Source organism: Rattus rattus, chromosome 4 (assembly GCF_011064425.1).
Source record: "Rattus rattus isolate New Zealand chromosome 4, Rrattus_CSIRO_v1, whole genome shotgun sequence".
NCBI classification, from domain to species: Eukaryota; Metazoa; Chordata; class Mammalia; order Rodentia; family Muridae; genus Rattus; species Rattus rattus.
In genome coordinates, this window is record NC_046157.1 from 161,808,067 (window position 1) to 161,830,195 (window position 22,129).

General features: G+C 48.7%; 1 protein-coding gene across 9 annotated transcripts in view; it reads left to right on the top strand.

Annotated features, from left to right (window-relative positions):
• Positions 1-22,129, top strand: part of Agap1 (ArfGAP with GTPase domain, ankyrin repeat and PH domain 1) — a 428,036-nt gene that overhangs the window by 342,356 nt on the left and 63,551 nt on the right. For 6 of the 9 annotated variants that reach the window (XM_032901597.1, XM_032901598.1, XM_032901591.1 and 3 more), the window contains one exon: positions 20,075-20,152. The exons of the other annotated variants lie outside the window; for them this stretch is intronic. In XM_032901597.1, coding sequence (XP_032757488.1) covers positions 20,075-20,152 — 78 coding nt within the window. The remainder of the gene's footprint in view (positions 1-20,074; positions 20,153-22,129) is intronic. 9 annotated transcript variants of the gene reach the window in all.

Sequence of the window (22,129 nt, forward strand, 5' to 3'; positions counted from 1 at the left end):
CCAGCATTTGAGTTCAGTGCCCTTTTGAGAGCTGACCCTGTGTTCTCCATGTTCCCCTGGGTGAGAAGGCTGCTCACCAGGTGCATGTCAGTGGCACGGGCCCCGTTTGCTGTACGGTAGCATCACTGTCTGCTGCCTCATCGGCCCACATGGAAACTCTCTCGCCCTGAGCCTTAACTCCTCGCTGCCCCACTCCCTGCAGCCAGGCAGCTCCTTCCCCATCTCTGCTTTGCAGGACCCGCCTGTTTTAAATGGTGTCTGAAGAGGAGGATCCGTTCCTATGTCTTTCTTTGGCTTAGCATACTTGTGTTTGATGTTGCTGCACGTGTGTGCCAATTTCTTTTTTCTTTTTATCGAGGAAGTTTGTTCTCCGACAGTGTCACAGTTATATGGGATGCGTTGTTTACTGTTACCCACGCCTCTCTAGAGCCTCCACACTCTCGTCTTTAAATGTCTTGAGTTGGATTTGGTTTCAGGACTGCGTTGCACCTGTTTCTCACCTTTGATGGACACTTGGGTTGCTTCCACCTCCCCACGGTCATATGTGATGCTATGGTGAACTTCCCCAGATGGGTACCTGTGAATGGCTGATTTCAGTATTCACAGTCATATACATATACCTAGGAGCAGAATTCCCAAGTCCGTGGTAGTTCTGTTTAGCTCTCTGTTCTTGGCATCAGTCTTGCTTTAATTTTTCATGTCTAGTATAGAATCGCAAAAGCTCTTGTGAATAGGCTCCCTATGAATTACAAATATTCCTGTCTTAAAATGTTACAAATATACCCCCAGGTAACAATGAGCCAGAAGAAAATACTCATGTATTTGTAAGCAGTGCCTCCCTCCCAAACTGTGTGGTGTGTGAGACAGACAGACAGACAGTTGAGGCACCTCCTTACTGCCATGTAGAAAATGGAACCCAAACTTTGATCTCCTGCAGGAGCAGCCTTAATCACTGGGTCATACTACACCCTTCAATTCTCCTTTTTATTAAGCCTGGGGTTCCAGCTCCAGGTTGGTTGTCTCGCCTGTTCTTATTAGGTTTCTAATGCTGAAAGCATCTTCCTGCCATTGTGGTGGCTGCCTTGTGCCCTGTTCTTACATGGCTGCCTGCCTGTCTGCACAGGCTGGACCCTCTAGAAGATGAGGACCCACCGAGGACCACCTTAGGGGTGGCACTGCCCACAGTGGGCCGAGTCCTCCCGTGTCAGTCATTAATCAAACAAAAAATGCCCTCAGTCTTGCCTGTGGGCCAGTCTGATGGAGGCATTTCTTTCTCGAGGATCCCTCTTCTCTGATAATTCTAGCTGTGTCAGGTGGACAAAAAACCAGCTGTCACCCTTGAAACATTCCCCAGAGACACACATGGAGACGCATCTCCTGAACAGTTGTAACACCCATCAGGTTGACAGCCAGAGTCAGCCACCACACTTGGTTTCAGTGTTGTGACTAACCTCTGGGGATTTAGCAGGACAGATATTTTTAAAGACTATACGCCTTTCTTCCTTCTCGTTCTTTAAGGGGTCAACATAAAAACATTTTCAGTACCCTCTGCTGCCTTCGTGGTCTGCAGTCACATGCAATTCCTCACAGGATTTATGATGTCCAGACAACATGGGAAACCAGAAGGTTGTGTGGTTTTAAGACATGGGTGCAAAGAGCCCTTTGATGCAAGGCAGTGTGCACGGCATCACATATCATTCAAGCAGTTTCAAGTAAGGAAGCAGAGTGCAGGGAAGTTTTAAGTACCTTCATCCCGCCTGGGGTAATCTGTGGCGCTTGGTACAAATGGCATCAGAGTTCCCAACAATTGTGCTGGTCCTTGTCTCTGTCAGCACTGGGAAGATGAAGCCATTACCCAAGGTTGTCTTGCCCCATGGACAGCCCCTTAGTCTATTGACGAGCATTCTCCTCTGCTGTATGTCATGTAAGGGCGTCATCTTTCCTCATTAGCTTGGCTTTGGAAAGCGTTCAACCTCTGGATGTCTCGGTAATGCGGACTTGAATCACGAAGCAGCCGGCATTGCAAAGCTTCCAGATTTTTCTGTTACGGTTCAGATATGTGTGAGTCTGCCCAGCAACTATCCTCATCTTCTAGAGGGTCCAGCCTGTGTAGACAGGCAGGCAGCCATGTACGAACAGGGCACAAGGCAGCCCCAGCAATGGCAGGAAGATGCTTTCAGCAGTGGTTGGGAACCACAGCCAGGAGCTCTGCTGAGGTAACTGGCTAGATCCCTTGAAGTGTGGGTACAGATCTTATTGGCTCATACTACTTAGGGCATCTACCCTCCCAAGTTTCCCACAGCATCTGTGACGCAGCAGATAGAAGTGTTGGCAGACAAGCTGCTCCCCAAAGAGGTGGCTCCTCTCTCTAAGGCCCTTGGAACTCTCACTCAGTATGTATAGCTCAAAAATGAGTTTAGCCAAGAATCCTGTTTGTAGATACAAGGAGTTTTATCACTGAGCAGCAGCTGGGAGTTATAATGACCAACAGCTGACAGACAGTTCATACCTGCAGCTGATAGACAGACACACAGTACACACCTGGCCCTTTTGTAGAAGGGCGTGGCAACCCTCTCTGGGTCTGTGGTACATTGGACTGCACTGTGGACGATGGTTGATCCCATCCATTTATGAGGTTGAAAATCTGAGGACAGCCAGGGGTGGCTGTACAGTCTGTTACCGCAACATTTAGGGGAGAAAGGCAAAGGGGCCAGGAGTTCCAGATCATCTTCAGCTACATTGGAATTTCCTGTGCTACATTGAGCCTGACTCAATAAACAACAATTTTCAGAATGAAAGAAAGAAAGTCCGAAGAAACAGACTAGCCTTGTGCTTCCTGACATCCTGGCTAATACCAGCCTTTGGAGGACAAAGAGCATCTCCCCAGGCCTTCATGAATATGCTAAATTGATTTCTAGTGTATTTTTCTCTGTAATTATGGTTCTCAGTGACATAAGCCAGACACAAAACCCAGGACAACCTGAAATGAAAAGTTTTATCAGAAAATAATGCAGTCTGCCTTTTGAGATCTGGGGTACGCCATCAGACTTGAACCCTGTGTTCTGAGGCAAACTGAAGACTACAGTTTGTATTAATTTTTAAAATATGCCCCCCAAAAAAAAGCATGGAGCGAGACCTCATTCTCCACGTGGGCTAGCTGGTGAGCAAGTGGAGCGTGATTGGTTTAAAGCCCAGATCCTCATATAAGCTACATAGATCCTGGATGGTGCTTCCCTGCGCAGGGGACCGTGAGGACCTTACGCCTCACTCTGCATCCTCATATTTTGTCAACTTGACACAAGCTTAGAGTCCTCTGGGAGGAGGAAAACTTCAACCGAGGAAAGCCCTCCGTCAGGTTGGCCTGTAGGCCAGTCTGTGGGGCATTTTTCTTGATGAATGATTGATGTCGGAGAGCCTAGAGCACTATGGGCCATACTCTCCCTTCGCAGGTAGCTATGCCAAACCTTGAGGAGCAAGTCAGTCCGCAGTGTTCCTTCATGGCCCGTACATCTGTCCCTAACCCCAGGTTCCTGACTTTAGCTTCTGCCCTGATTTCCCTTCATGATACACAGTAAGCTGAAATAAACCCTTTTCTCCCAAGTTGTTTTTGGTCAGAGTAGGACATAATAGGGCTCTGCAGCACACAGCCCTGCCACTAGCACCCAGATGGATGTGCACCAGCCTCTGCCCTTCTGAGTCTCTGGACTCAAGCGTCTTTTATATGTCACCCAAAGTTATAAGGCATAGTTCTATTTCCTTCTTCCAATAAGACCGCACATTTCTAGTGTGCCAGAGTCTGTTTTTATTGGAGTCTATTACATTCCTTCAAGTAGGTAGGTAGCATACAAGGGTGTTCCCGATAACCTCATACATCATGGTGGGCAGGAGTTATGTGCGGCTTGTAAGGTATACCTCAGGGTTCCTTCCTGTCATGCAGATGAAGCCTTTGGTACTTATCCAAATGGGTGACACCTGAGTGGCAGGTGACCAGAAGCTTGTTCTTCCTCTCTGGGTCCTGACAAGTTCATTACCATCACCATCAAAGGCACCTAGACTGAGGTTACTTTCCAGTGAGCCAGCACCTGACCCTGGCCCTGACCTTGACCCACTCAGGAGGCAAGAGAGCAAGAAATCCAATTCCCATGTTCTCGGAAGATCATGATGAGCAGATTGGATATTTTTTAAACCAAAACGTGCAACAGCCTAACTGCAGTGGAGTGAGGGTAGTGTTCAGAGCTTGTCAGTTAAGCCTCGTAGTAAGGAAAGGGGTTGTGAGGGCAGCACTGCCTTACACTGGGACAGCTCCGATAGTCACCTTGACACTGCATGTCAGATTTTGCCAGGGATGTGTGAGCTCTACAGAGTGGACTGGAAGTCACCTGCACTCTGAGCCCATCGACGGTTCTCTCTCTGACTTGGGGGCTGTTGCTCTTCTCTTACCGGGCCCCCAAAAATCCATTGTGCAAATTGATTTGGAGATCGCCCTTGACGAAAGAGCAGCCTCAGCCCTCCCAGCCTTAGAGCGGCATCATTAGCCACCTCTGATTGTTTGGTCGTACGCACCCAAGTGTCTGCAGCAGGCCTGAAGATGCGCAGAGATTAACTGGGGGCTCTCCAGCCGTTTGTCACACAAATAGCAGTGCCAGGAAACTGAAAGACGATAAATCATTTTTCTCAGAATTGAAACCTTTTATCAGTTGTGTCGTTTTCATTATTCAATAAATGATTAGTAGGAGCTTTGCCACTTAGTCATCCATGCTTAACAGCCGCACACTGCTGCTGCCGGTAGGGCAGAGTGTCACAGCTGCACATGCGCAGGAAGCCCACCTCGCCCTCCTCTCTCACGCAGACTAGAGTTGGGGATTACCAGGCATGTTTTGAGTCCTTAAAGTTGGGCTTTGACGTAGATCGTTCCTGCTGTAGTTGGTGTGTGTGGTGTTTGGAGCCAGGGTCTCACTGTGTAATCCAGATTGGCCTCGAAGTCACTCCCCTCCTTCCTCGGTCTCCTCTGTGATGGGATTGATTGCACGGGAGCACCTACACCCCTAGCTTACCCAGCTCTACCTCTGGGCAAACAGTTAGGAAGCCTTCATTTACCTCCTCTTCCACCTTCTGTTCTAACATCTTTACCCTTCAATGTAAACGTCAGCCATCTCGATTGGAGAGCTGTCCTCTTGTGCCTGTGGCATTGGTATGAGCATGAGCTGATGGTGCCCAGGCCCTGCTGGTCCTCACAGAGCCTGGCATCTGGGGAATGGAGGACACTGACTGGCTCCTAGTCTACATGATAGACCTCCAGCGATGTCCTGGCTCGTTTTGTTTTGTTGTTTTGTTTCTCATCCTGACATAAGCAAGAGTTATCTAGGATGAGAAACCTCTACTGAGAAAACGCTGTCTTTGGATGGCCTGTAGGCCAGTCTGTTGGTTATTTTCTTGATTAATGGCTGATGTCAGAAGGTCCAGCCCACTGGGCCAATGCCGTCCCTAAGCCCCTGGACCTAGATGACATGAGAAAGCAGGCTGAGCAGGCTACAGGAAGCAAGCCAGGAAGCAGTGTTCCTCCGTGGTCCCTGCATCAGCTGTGCCTCCAGGTCCCTGCCTTGAGCTCCCGCCCTGACTTTCCTCAGATGGATTGTGCTGTGGAATGAAAGGCGATAAGCCCTCTCCTCCCCAAGGTGCTTTTAGTCGTGATGTTTCATCACAGCAACAGAAAGCAAACTGAGGCAGATGTCAAGATCTAGTCCATGCTTCCTTCATGTGGCTTCCAGTAAGCCTGTGTTCATATCCCAGTTAACCAGGAAACAGTCATGTCAGACTGCTGCTGAAATGTGGCTGTCACTGGGCATCGGCATTGTTCTTTAAAGTGAGAACTACTAAGAGAGACTGAGTGCAGCATTTGCCTCTTCACCCAAGCAAATGTAGTTGTGAGAAAAAATGTTACCGCTCATTGAAGACGGGGGATGAGGAATAGCTAAGGTTGCAGGTCTCTGTGGAACGAGTGTGCATTTGTATGCAGTAGTGTGTATGTATCCTGTCTCTGTGATCTTCCTTCCATTTTGAAGATACTGACATAGATAGAGCATTTGTCATGAATTTGTAAATTTCATGCTATGTCCTTTCTCTAGCAGTGTGATTAAAGGCCTGTTTTATCCAGCCCACATGTACATGACTTTGTGTGCAGCAGATCCACAGTCTATATGCTACCCGCCCGGTAGTATCTTGGGCCATCACAGTTACAAATACATTGCCATGTGCACATCACCTTCATTTTATGTGTTAGCTGCAGATACAAGAGGGACAATTACTGCAGTTTAATTACAGAGTTTATCATTAGTTATTGTTAGCATTGATTTATAATTATTTTTATTTTTAATTTATATATTTGTTTCTAGTTATATGTATATACATATGTAATTATATTTATTAGTTAATAGTTAATTCTTATTGTCTGTCCTTATGTATAGGAAAAAAAACAAGAGATGCACAGTTGATGGTTGTCGCCATTTTAGGTGCGTATGGCAGGTTCTAGAATGCAGCCCCCAAAGGAAGGGAGGCCCACTCCTTTTACTATAATGTATAGATTTTGAAAGAGCATGGCATAATTTTTAAATTCCCACGAATTGTGTTTCTTTCGGAGCTGGGGACCGAACCCAGGGCCTTGCGCTTGCTAGGCAAGCGCTCTACCACTGAGCTAAATCCCCAACCCCCATGAATTGTGTTTCTAACACTCTCAAAGACATTCCTGAGCCACCCTAAGTAAGGTTCACCTTGGGTGTCTCCCCAGATCTGTTGGCATCCTGTGAGGTCTCGTCGGTGTCTCTGGCTATTGTTTTCTGCAGATCAAGTATGAGATACCTGGCTTATCGGGCCAACCTCTCTTAAGGCATCTGTGTAAGAAAAGATGGTTTCATAGCTTCCAGGCTGCCCAACCCCCGCCCCAGGACATTTACTTTCCCAGATGCAGTAACAACCTGTATTCTTGGTGACTGCTAAACTCAAACCCATCTCAAATGGACAGCTCCTGGGTGCCCTTTAGTCACGCTACCTCAGCCCGTCCTGGAGGAGGAATGGCACCTGCACAGAGAATACCCAGGTTGAGTCTCAGGCACTGACAATGTTAACAGGTGGGAGGACTGGCCCCTGGAAGGCCAAATAAGGATGTTTAGTGTGATCGATGGCTGCCACCATCCATCACCTTCATTTCTTGAAGAGAGACTGCCACCTCAGACAGGAGAGAGAGAGAACACCAGCTCCAACCAATAAAGCTAATAACGCGCCCTGCCTCAAGTCACAGGCCACCTCTTGCCGTGGGCGAGAGAGGCTTCATTTGGGACAGGTGCCCGGGAAGGTCTGTGCTGTTGGCAGTGTGGGAGAGACCTGGGAGGAAGGACTAGAGACTCTCCAGGGCTCTGTAGACGTCTCCTGGGCCCCCAGAAGTAGTGAGGATGAGGAGCTGAGCCCACAGGCTCTGGAATCTCGCTGGGCCCTGAGCCACCTTCCCCGTGGGAGAGCAGTTCTCTTGTGGGAAGGCTGTGGGAACTGAACTGAGAGGTAGCTGTGTGTCCAGCTTATCACAGGCCAGTGGTGGCGGCGACAGTGATGGTGGCGATTCTTAGGAGGGTGATGCTGATAATGATGGTGACGCTGATGTTAGGAAAATGGTGATGGCGGTGGGAGGGAAGGATGGTGGTGACGGAAGGATGCTGGTAGTGATGACATGCTGGTGATGACGATGGTAAGTGCTGATATGATGGAGAAAGTGGGTGATGGCAGAGTGACTGTAGCCACTGGTGACTTTGACCGTGATGGTGGAGGTGGTGGCAGTGGCAGTGATGATGGTGGTGGCAGGGGTACTGTTGGTGGCACAGCAGTCATGGTCTGCTGGTTGTTATGACATTGGTGGGTGGTGATGAGCCATTGGGGAGCCTGAGGTTTGTAAAGCAAGGCAGTGTTCTGACTTCTCTCGTACTTGTCAGTAATGACTTGATCATTTTGGGGCGCCCAAATGTGAACCTTCTACACCAAGCACGGAGCTTTAGACCATGAATTAGCAGAAGGCTAACAGCCAGTTGATCCTTCTCCTAATTACTGTCAGAAGTAAGACCTTAGGCCAGTCGTCAGGATCATCCTGCTCACTGCATCCTTCCAAAGTTTGTTTACAGCTGTAGATTTACAGCGTCTGTCAGGATACACACCCCTCTGGGCTAGTCTTTGTGTCTGGATCATTGGACAGCCACATGTTACATTCTTATTTTTATCTCTCCAATTATAAAATAATACAGACTTGTGACAACTCCTATAGTAAAGCAGATAGTGTAAGGGAAAAGTTGTTTGGAAGCTAAGGGAGGAGGCATATTCCTGTAGGAATTCCAGAGCTTGGGAGGGTGGATAACAAGTCTACAGGCCGATAGGAGTATGACTTGTGGGTAAGAGCAATGTCATGCAAGCAGGAGGACCTGAGTTCATATCCTCTGCACCTACGTAAAAGCCAGGTTCGACCACATCCCGGTAGCCCCAGTGTTGGAGGACTAAGACAGCTGGATCCCAGGAACTCACTGGTCAGTGAGCCTAGACACAATCGCGAGCTTCAGGTTCAGTGTGAGAGCTCGTCTCAGAAAAGGAAAGCAGGGAGCAGTAGAGGAGGGAGAGCACCAGGCCTCCTCCTCCAGCATGCACACACTCTCGGTAGATGATTTTTTACAGACTTGTAGGCCAGCCTTGTCCACATAGTAAGATCAAAGCCAGTCCAGGCTACAGAAGACCCTATCCGAGAAAGGGAGGAGGAGGAGCGGGAAGGAGGGGGGAGAGGAAGTTGGGTTTTGGAGGGATGGTGCCACATCTCCATACTTTCCTCACTCTAAACCTCCTCCTAGACGTTCATCATGGCCCTTCTCGTAAAAGGAGGTCTGTAGCAGCTCTGCCATAACCACCAGGAGCATGGCAAACAGGCCACCTGTGGTCCTGGCCCTTCCAGGGAGGCCTTCAGTGAGGGAAGGAAGGTTGACTGGAGATGCCAGCTGCTTCGGAAGCATAGCAGGTAGAGTGGTAGCATTTGCCCTCGTAGGGATGCAGATTAACGGAGCTGTGTTTGCAGGGGGACCTCTAAAGAGGCATCCAGGTGAGACATGGGCGGCAAGAAGCACCCAGGCTTGTATAGAGTGGTCAGAAGCCAGAAAACTGCCCGTGAGCAAGGCAGTGTGTGCACATCACAGAGCACTACTGAGCTCTGTGTGTCAGACTAAATGCACCCCTTCCAAGGAGGGTGTTCCAGCCCCAGTGCCTGGGGATATAGCTTCCTTGGAAACAGGGTCACTGTCACTGTGATTATTTGTGCTAGAGAAGATTATAGACAGTGACGATGAGGACAGGGCCATGTGGACATGACCAGGAGATGGGCATGGTAACAGTCATGAGACAAAGCCGAGGAAACTGGCCGCCATCAAAAGCCAGAAGACTCTAGAAACTAACTGACCAGCCTCTAGAGCCTTCCAAAGGAGAATGGCCTCCTGCCGCATTGTGCCTGGAACCTCTGGCCCCAAGAGGGTGAAAGAACTTGTGTCTTGTGTTTGAACCACCCATGTTGTGGTACTCTGTCCAGTGGGCAGTCTACAGCTGTCCCTCCCATGGCTACACCTGGTGCACTGTGGGAGGGGGGGGACATCCCTGCATCCTAGCTGACATAGAGGAGAGAAGAGATGAAGCGCCCACTGTGGCTTCCAGGACTTACAGGGGGGGGGATGTGAGAAGGAGGAGGAGGAGGAAGCAGGAGGAGCCAAAGGGAGGCCGTTCTTTTCCATGTAAATCAGATTGTAGAGATATGGAGGGTATGTCGTGGAATTTTACATTTTTGTGTTATTGTCACACAGGGTAAGGGTAAAGAAGCCACAAGCAGCTGCCTTAAGGCCCGCTGGAGGCTGCACAGCGACCCCCTCAGTTGAGCATGAGTCCGGCTCCTGCTTGTCAGCTCACAACAGCCCTGCTCCGACCATCTCCCACATCACTGAGTTTATGTGTTTCCTCTGCAGGTCTCTCTTAATTTCAAGTGAGACTTTCCCACTGAGGACATGCTATGATAGCTGTGTGGTCCTCGGGTGAGGGATCCCCTGAGAGACAACCAGGCTCAAGGAAATACAGTGGCCCTAAGAGAGAATGAGAAGATTGATCTCAGTCAGGTGCCAGTGTGGCTGACTTCCTGCAGAACAAGCAATAGCTACAGAGAGAGAGACAGACTGACTGACTCTCTTTCCAACATTGCCTCAGATGCTGCTTTTTCGACAAATGAGATATGGAAAGAGCATGTTAGCCATGCATATGGGGGTGGGGTGTACGTGTCTGCTAATGGCAGCCAGAGTCTAACGCTGGTATCCTCCTCCACTGCTCTTCCACTTGTCTGTCTGTCTGTTTTTTGAGGCAGGGTCTCACACTGAACCTAGAGCTCACTAATTCAGCTAGGTTGCCAGGCCAGTGGGCTTCAAGGACCCATCAGTGTCTGTCTCCACACCCGGCGTACCCCATGCCCAGGGCCAAGGTTACAGACAAGTACAACCACGTCCAGTTTTTATGTGGATACTGAGAATTCGGATTCCACTTGGCCTGTGCAAAAGGCACAGTTCTTTGATTGAGTCTTCCCCAGCCCCTGTCACTCTTTTTTCAAGAGGAGCCATTGGCTGTTGGTACAGGATTTCTTCATAAGGAGAATTGCATCTGTTTCTCTCCACCAGAGGCTGTTAGCCTTTAAGTGTGAGTCGCCCTGCATCTTCCTGTCCCTCCGAGGTAAATACAGGATACTTCAATGTTGAACAGGTCATATGGGTGGACAGCGATGAGAGCCACCCTGAAGAAGTATTTCATAAAGCCATGGATTTTAGGGACTTAACAGAAATCCAATTCATAGCACCCTTCAGTTTCATTCCGCACAATCAAGTGCACTTTTAAAACTGGTGACTTCCTACGGCCGGGGTCTGCAGTGCATCGGAACTGAAGGAGCCAGGCAGCTGGATTGTCGTGAAACGCTTGCTGGCGTCACTTCTCAAACTGGGAAATTTACTCCCGGTGGATGGTTCCTCAGAGCAAATGTAAAAGCTAATTCAGGAATTACTCCCAGTGAACTTTGAACCTGCATTTTCTCTGTTTCTTTCATGCAATGTCCTCCTTTTCTGTGATTTTCTTACTTTGTGGGTCTTTACCTTGTATAAACTCAGGGTCACACAGCCAGGGAAGGATACTAACAGGTACCCAGCCCCTGACCGTGTGGTCTTCTTGGCATATCTCAATGAGATGGAGTCTCTCTGCACAGACAAGGAGTCCAGGCCATGGAGCCCCAAGTCACTCCACAGCCACCTGTGCCATTGCCAGGTGCGGCCACCAGTGATTCCAGAATATTTGTGATTCCTACCCTTTCTCTTTTGCATCCTTCACTCGCCCGATTCTTCCCTGGCAGCTAGGAGTACTGGAAGAAGATATTTGTAGAGCCCACTGTACAGATCCAGTGTGGTCATTCTCCCACCTGGAAACTATGGCGTGTGGACCTCACGTGTTGCTACCCCTGCTCCTTTTTCTTGGAAGCTTGCGGGCCTAAACTCTCTGTAAAAACACCCTGCAACAAAGAAAGAATACACGAGGACTGTCCAGTTAACGCACATGTGCATATTCCAGTCGCAGGTGTCACCGTTGGCTCAGTGGCACTTTAGCCTACACCACAGTAAGCTCTCTAGGCAGTGTTAACTTGCACAATCCAGTGAGTAGAAGAAATGTGATGTGTCTCTGACACCATAAATACTGCTAGCCCTGAATTCCCAGCTTTAACCCCCAACACTTTGTTCTATGGATGCAATGTGAGAGGAAGAAATGTCCTCAGAAAAAAGGTTTTAGTGATAAACTTTAACTAACAGTATGATTATAGTAAAACTTTTATTTTTAAAAATGATTAAGACAAAAGGTGAAATAGAGACAGGCCCATGTGCTTGTGTACACATGCACACATGCACACGCTTTCCTCTGTAAGCCTGTCATTAGTGTGACATTGGTTATGGCAGATGAACCTGTCCTGATACCTTGTGATTTAAGTCCATACTTTACCACGGTTTCTTTAGTTTTTACCTAAGGACTTTTTCTGTTCCAGGATCCATGTTTCCTTTAGTTGTCAGTCTTCTCCATTGCCTGGGACTCCTTGCCTGGGGCAGATTTTCAGACTTTCTCGTTGATGAGCTTCACCTATTGGGAGGACATCACAGGGGTACTCCAATGGAGACCACTACTGCCATGTATTGGGTGTTTTCCTAAGTGTGGTGAGAAAGAGACTCTAGATGTACCATGTCCGTGCACCCTGGACACTCACTGCACGATTCCTGTCTGCTGATGACAACACTGTCCTTGTTCATGCAGCGTGTAGTGGTCATACTAGGTCCCCAGTCCGTGAACTGTTCTGTCCTTTCTCCATCATGGACTCTTTCAAGAGAAGTCACTGTTCCCATTCTCCACTGAGGGCAGAGAATCTACAGACATTACTTGTAATCCTAGAGAATCACCAACTCTTCCTCACTGGTTACTATTAACGTATAAAGTCATTTCTCCTCTGTCTGGAAGCCATGGCTTTTTGATATCCTAGTTTGTAACCCAGCTTGGCTCCTGGAAGCATCCCAGCTGTGGAAGTCAGCCGCCGTTACAGTGGTCTGGTGACCTTCGGAATGCCTCAGTGTGCGTGTGTTGGGGGTGGGGGTCCTGTCTTATCCTTTTTCATCAAATTCTGCCACCCTAAGACATTCCAGCCTCACCTTGTGGGTTTCCTGCATTTGCGAGCACCAGGCCTTTCTCTTTGAAATAAAATATGGCATGCACATAGCATAAAACAGGAACCATTATTATAACATGACCCACCACCTGCCTCCCCCCACACCTCCACACCCCCACACTCCGCCATCTTGCTGACTGTGATAAAGGGACGTATATATACCTAAATCAACATGTCACTCCCAACATGTTAGATCCCTCCAAAGGGAAAGTGGGAAGACTGAGTGGGGACAGGAAGTTAGCTCACTTCTGCAGTAATCCTAGAGCAGGTGTAGCGGTTTCACCCTGGACAGAGTCGGTGTGTTTAGTTTCTAATGAAAGAAGGCAGACTCTGTCATTCTGACGGCTCAGCACTGCAGCACTTCTCCCAGGCCTTCCTTCCATGGTAATGACCTTGGTTAAAGAAACCCTGATGTTAGGGCCAATGCAGCTTTATGGGAAGAGATTGTTGGTGTGTAAAGGAACGAGTGTCTGAATGAGCAAGGAGAGTGAGTTTAGACGACTCCTCCTCTCTGGTCTTTACACACTGACTGCCAACAACCTTTGGATTCTGGATTCCGGACTCCGTGATTTCTGAAGCTGCCCATTGGCCGCACCCTTGGAGGTGTCTGTAGCTGGCCTCAGATGGGAGCAGCTCGCTTGTCTCTGCTTGATCCGACAGTTCTCCTCAGGTTCACATGCCACATGTGAGGGAGCCGCTGCGTGGAGTGTCCCCCCGCCCTCCGGAACGCGGCTGCAGAAACAGCAGATCAAATGCAGAGGCCCTGTTTGCTGCCAATGAGGCCGGTGGTCCAGTGATCACAGCCCCTCAATTACAGCCCTGTGCAAGAGCACGAGCCGTGGTCATTAAATAATTATGCCTTTGATTAGTTGCTCAACTAGTCAATGCTTTGAAATATGATAACTCAATTTGGAGTTTTATTAAAAAACAATTTTTCCCTGGAATCATCTAAAAAGATTTTGTGTTTAAGAAAAGAAAAAAGAATCTGCAATATATTTTTGTTGGAGGAAATTGAGAAAGAAAAGAAGAAGAAAGGAGCGGAAAGGGTGGGGGCCGAGATGAGAAGAAAGGGAAGGGGCGAGAGGCGAAGATGAGATGGCTGTTTCCCATTATCACTCCTGACTCGGGAACACCCAGACCCTGTCCCCGCCCCATCTCGTCTTACTCCATAGAATGTCGAGATAGAACTAGGTGAGATGAGTTAGTCAGGGCCTCTGCCATTCTCTGGCCCCACAACTACTTGTCTGTTGGCCCATGTAGGACTTCTTCACACACACCATTCAGTTTGGGAAACTGGTAAACCCTCATTTGTCGACTAAGTGAGAATTCGGTTTGCTCTTTGTGCGTGCGTGCGTGCGTGCGTGCGTGCGTGCGTGTGTGTGTGTGAGGTGTGTGTGGTGTGTATGGGTGTGTATGGGAGTGTGGGAGTGTGTGAGTGTGAACATGCATGTATGTTACTGGTTGAAGCCAGGCATCAACCCTGCAGTACACCTTGGCACAGCTGGGACAGTATTCTCCACAGTTCCAGGGTCCTGTCTTCCACTCTTCCCTTATGCTCAAGTGAACATGGAAGCCAAGAGGCCATGGGCTTCTGGTCTGAGATTCCTCTAAAACATTGCCCCAGAAAAATATGGAGGAGAAATGCCCCTTCAGTCTCCTCCTGTGAGTTACTAATCTGTCTGCAAATAGGCCAGACAACAAAGTCCACATCATAAACACACATCGTGGAGACAGTGCCCGTTTATGCTGGTATCTTACAGTCCCCAGGTTCACACTCACACTCTGGCCTCAGACTGAGAGACCCAGTTGCCTAGGCGCCTGGAGATCTCCATCCCCGGTTCCATACATCTCTAGGCCAGAAGAGAGCCCCACAGCCCCATCGTGGGAGCTTCTGGGTTTCTGGTGAGTCTGGAGTTTTGCATTGATTTTATTCTTTCTGTCTGCCAGGGTTAGTGACATTTCCCAAAGTGCCTGCATCAGTCCACTACATAAAAGCCCTCATCGGTTTTCAAACCCAGTGTGTTCTAGTCAAAATAGTGTCTGTGGTAAAGAAAGCCATTCCAAGTTATTAGAAATTAAGTTGAAACCATTCAATTAAGGATCGATAGATTGTTCCAGTATTTTCCTTTTAGGAGATACTTTACTGCCTGTGGTTTAGAGTTGGGAAGATGACTGGTCTCACTGGGTGCTACCAGCAGCACAGGTATTTTGACTTCTAGACTTGGCTGTGCTGTGTCCATCTGCTTGGTCTCAGATTTTGTTTAATCCTTTCAAAGTCCCCTTTGAGAAGTGTTTCAACAGGACTCCTTCTCTGGGAGGCAGCCACTGTGGGAAGCCCCTACATGAGAAAAGTAGTGAGTTCACATAAACCAGAAACTTCTGGGTTGCATCCTATCAGCGAATCCCTGCCTTTTTTAAGAAAAGAAGTAAACATTTACACAGTCTGGTCAAGCAAATGAACAATCAGAGAGCTGGACAAAAGAAATTCCCCACCCCAGTCTCTCAGGACACAGTTGCTGCAGACAAAAGATCCTGGGGCAGCCCACATTGGAAGCAACACAAAACCACAGTACCATTCGTTCACTGCCCAGCAGAGGCTCCTGGGAGGTGGCCCTGGTGACACAGTCAGCCCTCAGCTCTGAGGAGCAAAGGTGAAGTTTTCTGCACTGATAGGGTTTATACTGGTAACATCTTTAGGTTTACACAGTCTAATGTGGACAAGGAATCGCCCTGTCTGACAAGGCGATGGCTTGGGTTCTCTTTAAGGCATCAGCTTATCCTCCCTTGTATGAGCAAGAGGGGTTATTAATTTCCTTCTTGGGATGAGACATTGTTAGAAGTGAGTGGCCTCGCTCGGGGTAGGTAAAAAGACCCTGCTTGCTCTCCTAATTGATTTCATGGGGTTGCAGCAGCCTCCTCATTCCATCAGCCATTCTGTGTGTGTGCCCAGGATGTGTTTCATGTATCCAGCCTAGCCAGCTTACAGGCCTGGGCATAACCTCCTCGTGGGTGCAGCATTTTTAAATTGGCTCTCCAGGAACTACTTATCTAATCAACCAAGGCTGCTGTCGGAAGAGCAGCAGTGACGTCGTAAGTCTATTTCCCTGGTGTCGTGGTGGAGGGGGAGTTTAGGATGCAACCCTGCTGTCTTGTACATGGCAACAGACTAGGGAATATTCTATCCCTTTTATAAAAGCTGGCTGGAAGTCTCGGCACTAAGATTCTGCTTTCCAGTTTTTCATGCTATGGTAAAACAAAGCTATTGTTTTATTTAGGGACACAGAATAACAGAAACGGTCCTTTCAAATGAAGCTCTGAGTCCCCGAAGGTTGCTCCAGTCCATATGAAAATCTAGCTCCCAGGAATGGGGAGGTGTGTAGTGGTCAAGGGCTGTGTGTGCTAAGTGATTCCAGTCACTCCAGTTTCATAGAGAGCCGTAATTTACATGTTTTCTCTTCTTCGTCTTTGAAAGACCGAGGCTGTCTGTTAGTGATTACCAAAAGTTGAACGCCGTATGTCTTTGGCTCGGGGGGACCCCGAGTTGTTCTTTCATAGCCATCATGTACTGTATGAAGGCACTGGGATAGGGGTTGTACCTGTCGTTCCCACTCAGAGCATGACTTGGGCAGAGGGTGACTCCACAGACCTGAATGTGCAGGGTGCCACCCTGGTAGCTACAGACTAGAGAAACGATTAAACCTCGGAGAGTGGAAATCAGCACACTCCTCTTTCCTGGTTGTTTTGATATCCACAGGTTCCAACTGGGGCATCCTCTGGTCCCCCAGAATTGTCCTGTCAGTCTAGCTCAGTACTCATAACTAGTGTATATTTCAAAGAAAGTTGCCGATACCAGTGTTGGATCAGATAGTCACCAACCTTGCTCTGTGCTTTTAGCTTGAGTGTGTCGAATTTTCAGTCCTTTTAATCCTTACAAAATAACTTTGCAACCATCGTCGTGTATAATCCTAACTGTCAACTGGGTATGACCTGGAAGCATCCTGGAGACAGGCCGCCGTAGTTGAATTGTGGTTAACCGAGGAGGGAAGCCATACCCTAATTGTGGGTAACACCAAACCATAGGCTAGGGTCTTAGACTGAATAAAGAGAAAGGGAGACTGAGCACCAGCACCCGTCTCTGCTTCCTGACTCTGCATATGGCGTGACCAGCTGGCCTTCCCCACGATGACAAACCTTACCCTCCAACTGTAAGCCGGAACACAGCCTTCCCTCTTTTACACTGCACTTGTAGCAACGAGAAAGGTATTAGTTACTCAGTCCAGTGATGATACTTTTAAACCTCTGCCCTAAGGACTCAGCCCTCAGCCTCGCTCCCTCAGCCTCCTGCTCTGGTGGTCCCAAAGCAAGCCTGTGTGCGACGAAGTTCACTGTGCCTGTTTAGTTGTCATTACGAGGGTGGCATTTCCCCTTGCACTCATAGCTGTGTGTTACAAAGCCTAGCAATGTTTCTGTCCTCCTATGTGAACTCGCATCTGTGAAATGGGAGGGGAGATAGCACACCCAGGGTCTGTGCTTGGGTCCAGCCTTGTATGCCCTGGAGTGCCCTGTCCTGGAATTGTCTGCCGTTGGAGACCTTGGTGCAGCCCCTGTCATTTAGCTAGCTACTGAAATCCAGATGAAAACCTCGGCTTACCCCAGGTGCAGAGCTGCAATGTGGATAGAGCGAGCACACAGGCAGCCACATGCTTTCAGCACGCTGCCTTCCGTCCAGCTACACATGGAATTCTGAGCGGGAACATTCATAGCAAAATCTCGATGTTAGCCGGCGTTTTAAAAACAAAACACACAAAGCAGTGTTCAGTACGTCTTTGAAAAACCTGAAATTTAGTGTAGTGATGATCCAAGTGGGGTACAGTGTTGCATGTCTGTATCCTGAGACTGAGGCAAGATGTGTTTGAGGCCTGCCTGGGCATGGTCAGATCCTCTCAGGAGAAATAGTTTGCACAGAAAACCACTTGAGCTTGATGACCTTTGACATCATGCTTCTTGCCAAGAGTGAGACCAGGGAATGCTATGGGGTATGTGATGGTCGGCCCAACGCATGGAGCTGGAGTTCTAGGGCCTCCCATTTGGTAACGTGTGGCTGTTTTCCCTGAGAAGGCGTTATCGATGATCATGACTGTAGTTCTTGCTGAAAATCTCCTAAACAAGGCGACTTAAGCAATCAATGCCCCAGAGACAAATGCTCGTATCAGGACCTTGGTATCAGCCAGAGAACAGCCATTCATTTACAAGGAAGAAAAAGCCGTGACACTTTATTCGTTAAAATTGATTATTTCATCAATAGGGTTAATAGAAATCCAGGCTGTAAGTTCACTTCCTGGTTATACATCCCAACCGTAACGAGAGAACAGAGCTTGAAAAATGCAGAGTGCACAGCAACCTGGAGGAGGTTTCCCGAAGCTTCTCACTTCTGCAGGGGCAGCCCTGAGTCTACCTATTTATATGTAAATGTTCCAAAAGGAGGTCCGATAGTAACCACTTCTTCCAGGAACTTATGAAATATGCGCTAGGAGCATCCACTAGTGAAAAGGGAACATGGTGTAACCTGTGGAAGGACGGTGGGTCCTAGGCAGCAAGCCTTTGATTTCATGAAAACTGTGATTGACATCAGAGCTGGCCGATATCTGGACAGCCCTTCCCAGGTGTGCTTCCTGGGACAGACCTTGAAGACTCAGATGTCCCTCCACTCTTCTCCCCTCCCCACCCCAGCCCCCATGAAGAGTTCAGTCTCCACCCATACACAATAGGAAGAAGACTCCGGGCAGCGGCCTTACGTATTTACTCGTTAGGGAATTAGATTTCTTATCAAATTATCTGTTGCTGTCCACACTATATCGTGAGCCTTTGGTGTTTAATTATAGCGACTTTAATCATTTTAAGTCAACGGACAGTGAACTCACAGTTGTTTGCTCTCGTGATTAAACTTTGCCCTAAATATATAAGGCTGTGTTTCAGAACGGAGACTGCTTCCTTGACAGCTCGTGTTTCTCCCATCTATTTTGCTGATCTTTCTAAAGAAGCACAAAGAGAGCGTACAGCAACTAGACTCACCTAGACATGTCCCTACGTCACTCTCTACCCAGAGACCCGTTTTCACACAGCCTAACCAGGGCCTGGCACCACACTGCCTGCTGCTGAGTGACTTGAACACTTCAGCAGACAAGCATGGCTAACCTATCCTGAGTCAGGGTCAGTCAGGCATCCTGCCCGTGCTGCATCACCTGATGTAAACGTCCAGTGGGTTCTCTTCCTGACTATGGGGTTGAGAAACGGATGACCCATGGTACCCTTCCTTGGGAACATGGCAACTTTCACCCCTGCTGTATATTTTGGTGTCCGCCTACAGTGGCAGGCTCAGCCTAAGATATATGGCTCTGCCTTTGGCTCCCAGGAGCCACTTTGTCAACTCCTGTTGGGTTCTGTGACCTGTATCCTCAAGGGCTGAGGGAATCCTTAAGCCATATTTTTCCAAGCCTCAGGTGTCTCTCGTGTGTGTGTGTGTGTGTGTGTGTGTGTGTGTGTGTGTGTGTGTGTGTGCGCGCGCGTGTGTGCATGTGTGCGCGCACGCGTGTGTGTGTGTGTGTGTGTGTGTGTGTGTGTGTGTCTGCACGGCTGCACTGCACTGTGTCACACTGTGTGCAATTGGCTGAGTATTCACTGTAACCCTAGCATCCCACTAGAAGTGACTTGGTGTCTGTCCTTTCTGAAGAGTCTGAGGAGCCTTCTGCTATGGGGGAGCCACCTGGTCTCCAAGATGTCCCCAGGGCTTTGCTGCTCTCTCCTAGTGTTCTTCTCAGGATGGGGTGAAGAGGAGTTAACAGAAAACGCTCTCATTTTAAAGACCTGCCTCTGAAACATACACACCTAACCTGCTTCCCACCAGGATCGCTTGGACACATTCTTGTACTTGGCAGATAAAGAACTCGTAGCTTCCGAAGGATGGCCCACGAGAGCCCAAAGGCCAGCATTTGCCCTTCAGCGAGTAGCCTCGACTTACCAAGGGGGCATAGGCACATTTGCCTGGGAATCTGTGAGCACTCACTCCACTACCAGAGCTGGCACACCCACCTTCTCACGCCCCTCTGTGCTGTCCTGGGGGGAGTAGAGAACCAGAGAAGGAGCCCTTGGGTGCTTACCCCCCTGCTGTGCGCTCAGAGGTGACTTCACGCGCTGCTTTGACATTTCTTTTCTCCCTTTTTCATTTGTTTTCTTTTCCTTTTTGTTGTCTCTTTCCCCCCTGCCCTCTCTGCTCTCGGGATGCAGCCAAACGCAAAGCATGGAAACTAAACCGTGTTGGTAGCCTGCGAAACATATACAGCAGCAGCAGCACCAACACCGAAGGTAACTGCACCCCGCCCGCCCGCCCGCCCGCCTGCCCCGGCTCCTGCCTCCCTGCCTTCCCGCCTTCCTTCCTGCCTTCCTGCCTTCCTCCCCATGCAGACATGGAAATGCGCCCGCCCTGCAGCCGCATGCCCCCTGTTGTGTTTGCAGTCGGCCCTGTGGTCTTTTCATCCTTTTGTTTGTGTGTTCTGTTTTACCATTCATGTTCCTTTCAGCTTACTTAAATTCTGACCTTTCCCTTCAGTCATAGGGTAGTGATGCTTAAATTACTTTGGAAACCTATTTTCTCCTCTCTTTTCCCCCCTTTCCTTTATACATGTGGGCACTCAATGTAATATTTCCCAAGTTATTATAGTTTTTTAAAGTGTTAGTATCAGGTGTAATGATCTGTAGCCAAATACAATAGTGTGCCGTGACATTTAAGTAACAGTCTTAATTTGTTTTGTGGAAGCATTCTCCATAATGCTCTCTGCAGCTCTAATCCAGAGGCAGCAGGCCCGGGCCATTTGCATGGGCTGCTATTGCTTGTAAATTCCGTATATTGTTTTGTTTCTAAAGGTCGTCTGGTGCCAAAGTTCACAAATTGACTCGGGTTGCTTTTTCACTGAAGACAGCCGTCATCGCTTTTGTGTAATAGCAGGCTGAATCCCCCTCCCCCGCGCCCTTCGCCTTCATTTGAACAACACAATTATAAATTGCCTTTTTTTTTTTATGATTACAAATGTCAAGGGTCAGAATTATTTTGATGCCAGGCAAAGGAAAACCCAGCACCATCCACCCAGGTGCAAGGAAGGGAGGCCGTCGGGTAATACAGGATGCAAAGCAGGTCACAATCCAGCAAGCTCCGTGTAATGGGGGGGGGGGGCGGTCTTTTTCACTTAAGTGCAAGCCAAATGGGTCAAGTAATGGCGAGCTCTCGCCCTAACACTAATTGACTTATTTGGGGATGATTATAACTGTAATATTTTTCTTAATGTCACTGTTTTCTGGGCTGTTGATTTTAGCGATTGCCAAGCAGTGGCATTAAATCTCCTGTAAATTTTAAATTGCACACCGTTTTCTGTAAACAAAGTCCCTTCCTCGCATACCGGTCATTAACCTTTCCTGATTTATGTCCCCATCCTCTCTCCAGGCCCTTCACAGTTACTCCTGCCCCACCACCCCAAAAGCTCTGCTCTCCAGCAGAAGTGAACGCACCAAGTAAGAGCCACACTGGCAGGGCAGCTTGTTAAAAAGCCATTGTGTACTCACGGCTGTGTCTGCACCCCTCCTCCAGGGCAGGTCCTCTGCCCCGCTGTCACTGCATCCTGGCCTGGCCACATGTCCCTTCAAAACATTCAGAAAGCAAAACTGAGGCAAGAGAACTAAGAATCCATCTCATCAGTTACAGTGTTCCACCGAGCTTCAAGGATGCCAGTGTGCTCCCTGACAGGGATGTTTGGTTTGGGGTTTGTATTTCTCTTTCCCGAGTTCCTATCATTCACGTCTTTCTTTTATATGGAATAGGGGATAGGTTTATTGCTTGACCTCTTGCCTTAAAAACTGAAGTTGTGAGCTTGGTTTTAAAGTTACTGATACAAGATTGGGAGCAGCGAGAAGGCAAACAGTTGTCTCATTAGCCTCGAGCTAAAACCTTCCTGCCCATCACCTGCTGGAGGGCCTCCCAGAAGACACTGCTGGGCCGGCTTGACAGCCTATGTAAGGAGTCAGCCGAAGGCTCGCTCCTCTGCTATCACTGCTGGATAACAGGGGACTTGGCGTCCAAGGCAACCAGAGCTTCAGGCAGGAGGCCACTTAGGGTACCAATTGAGGGCAGGAGACGACCAGATGAGATCCACACCTCTCTGAATACTTGCTAGCTTAACACCCTTGGGGTCCCTCCATTTGAATGAGGACTGCAGGCATCCATGGGGATTGAGATACAGGCAGCCATGAGGGTTGGGATGCAGGAACCACTCTTCTGTTCTCCCACATTTC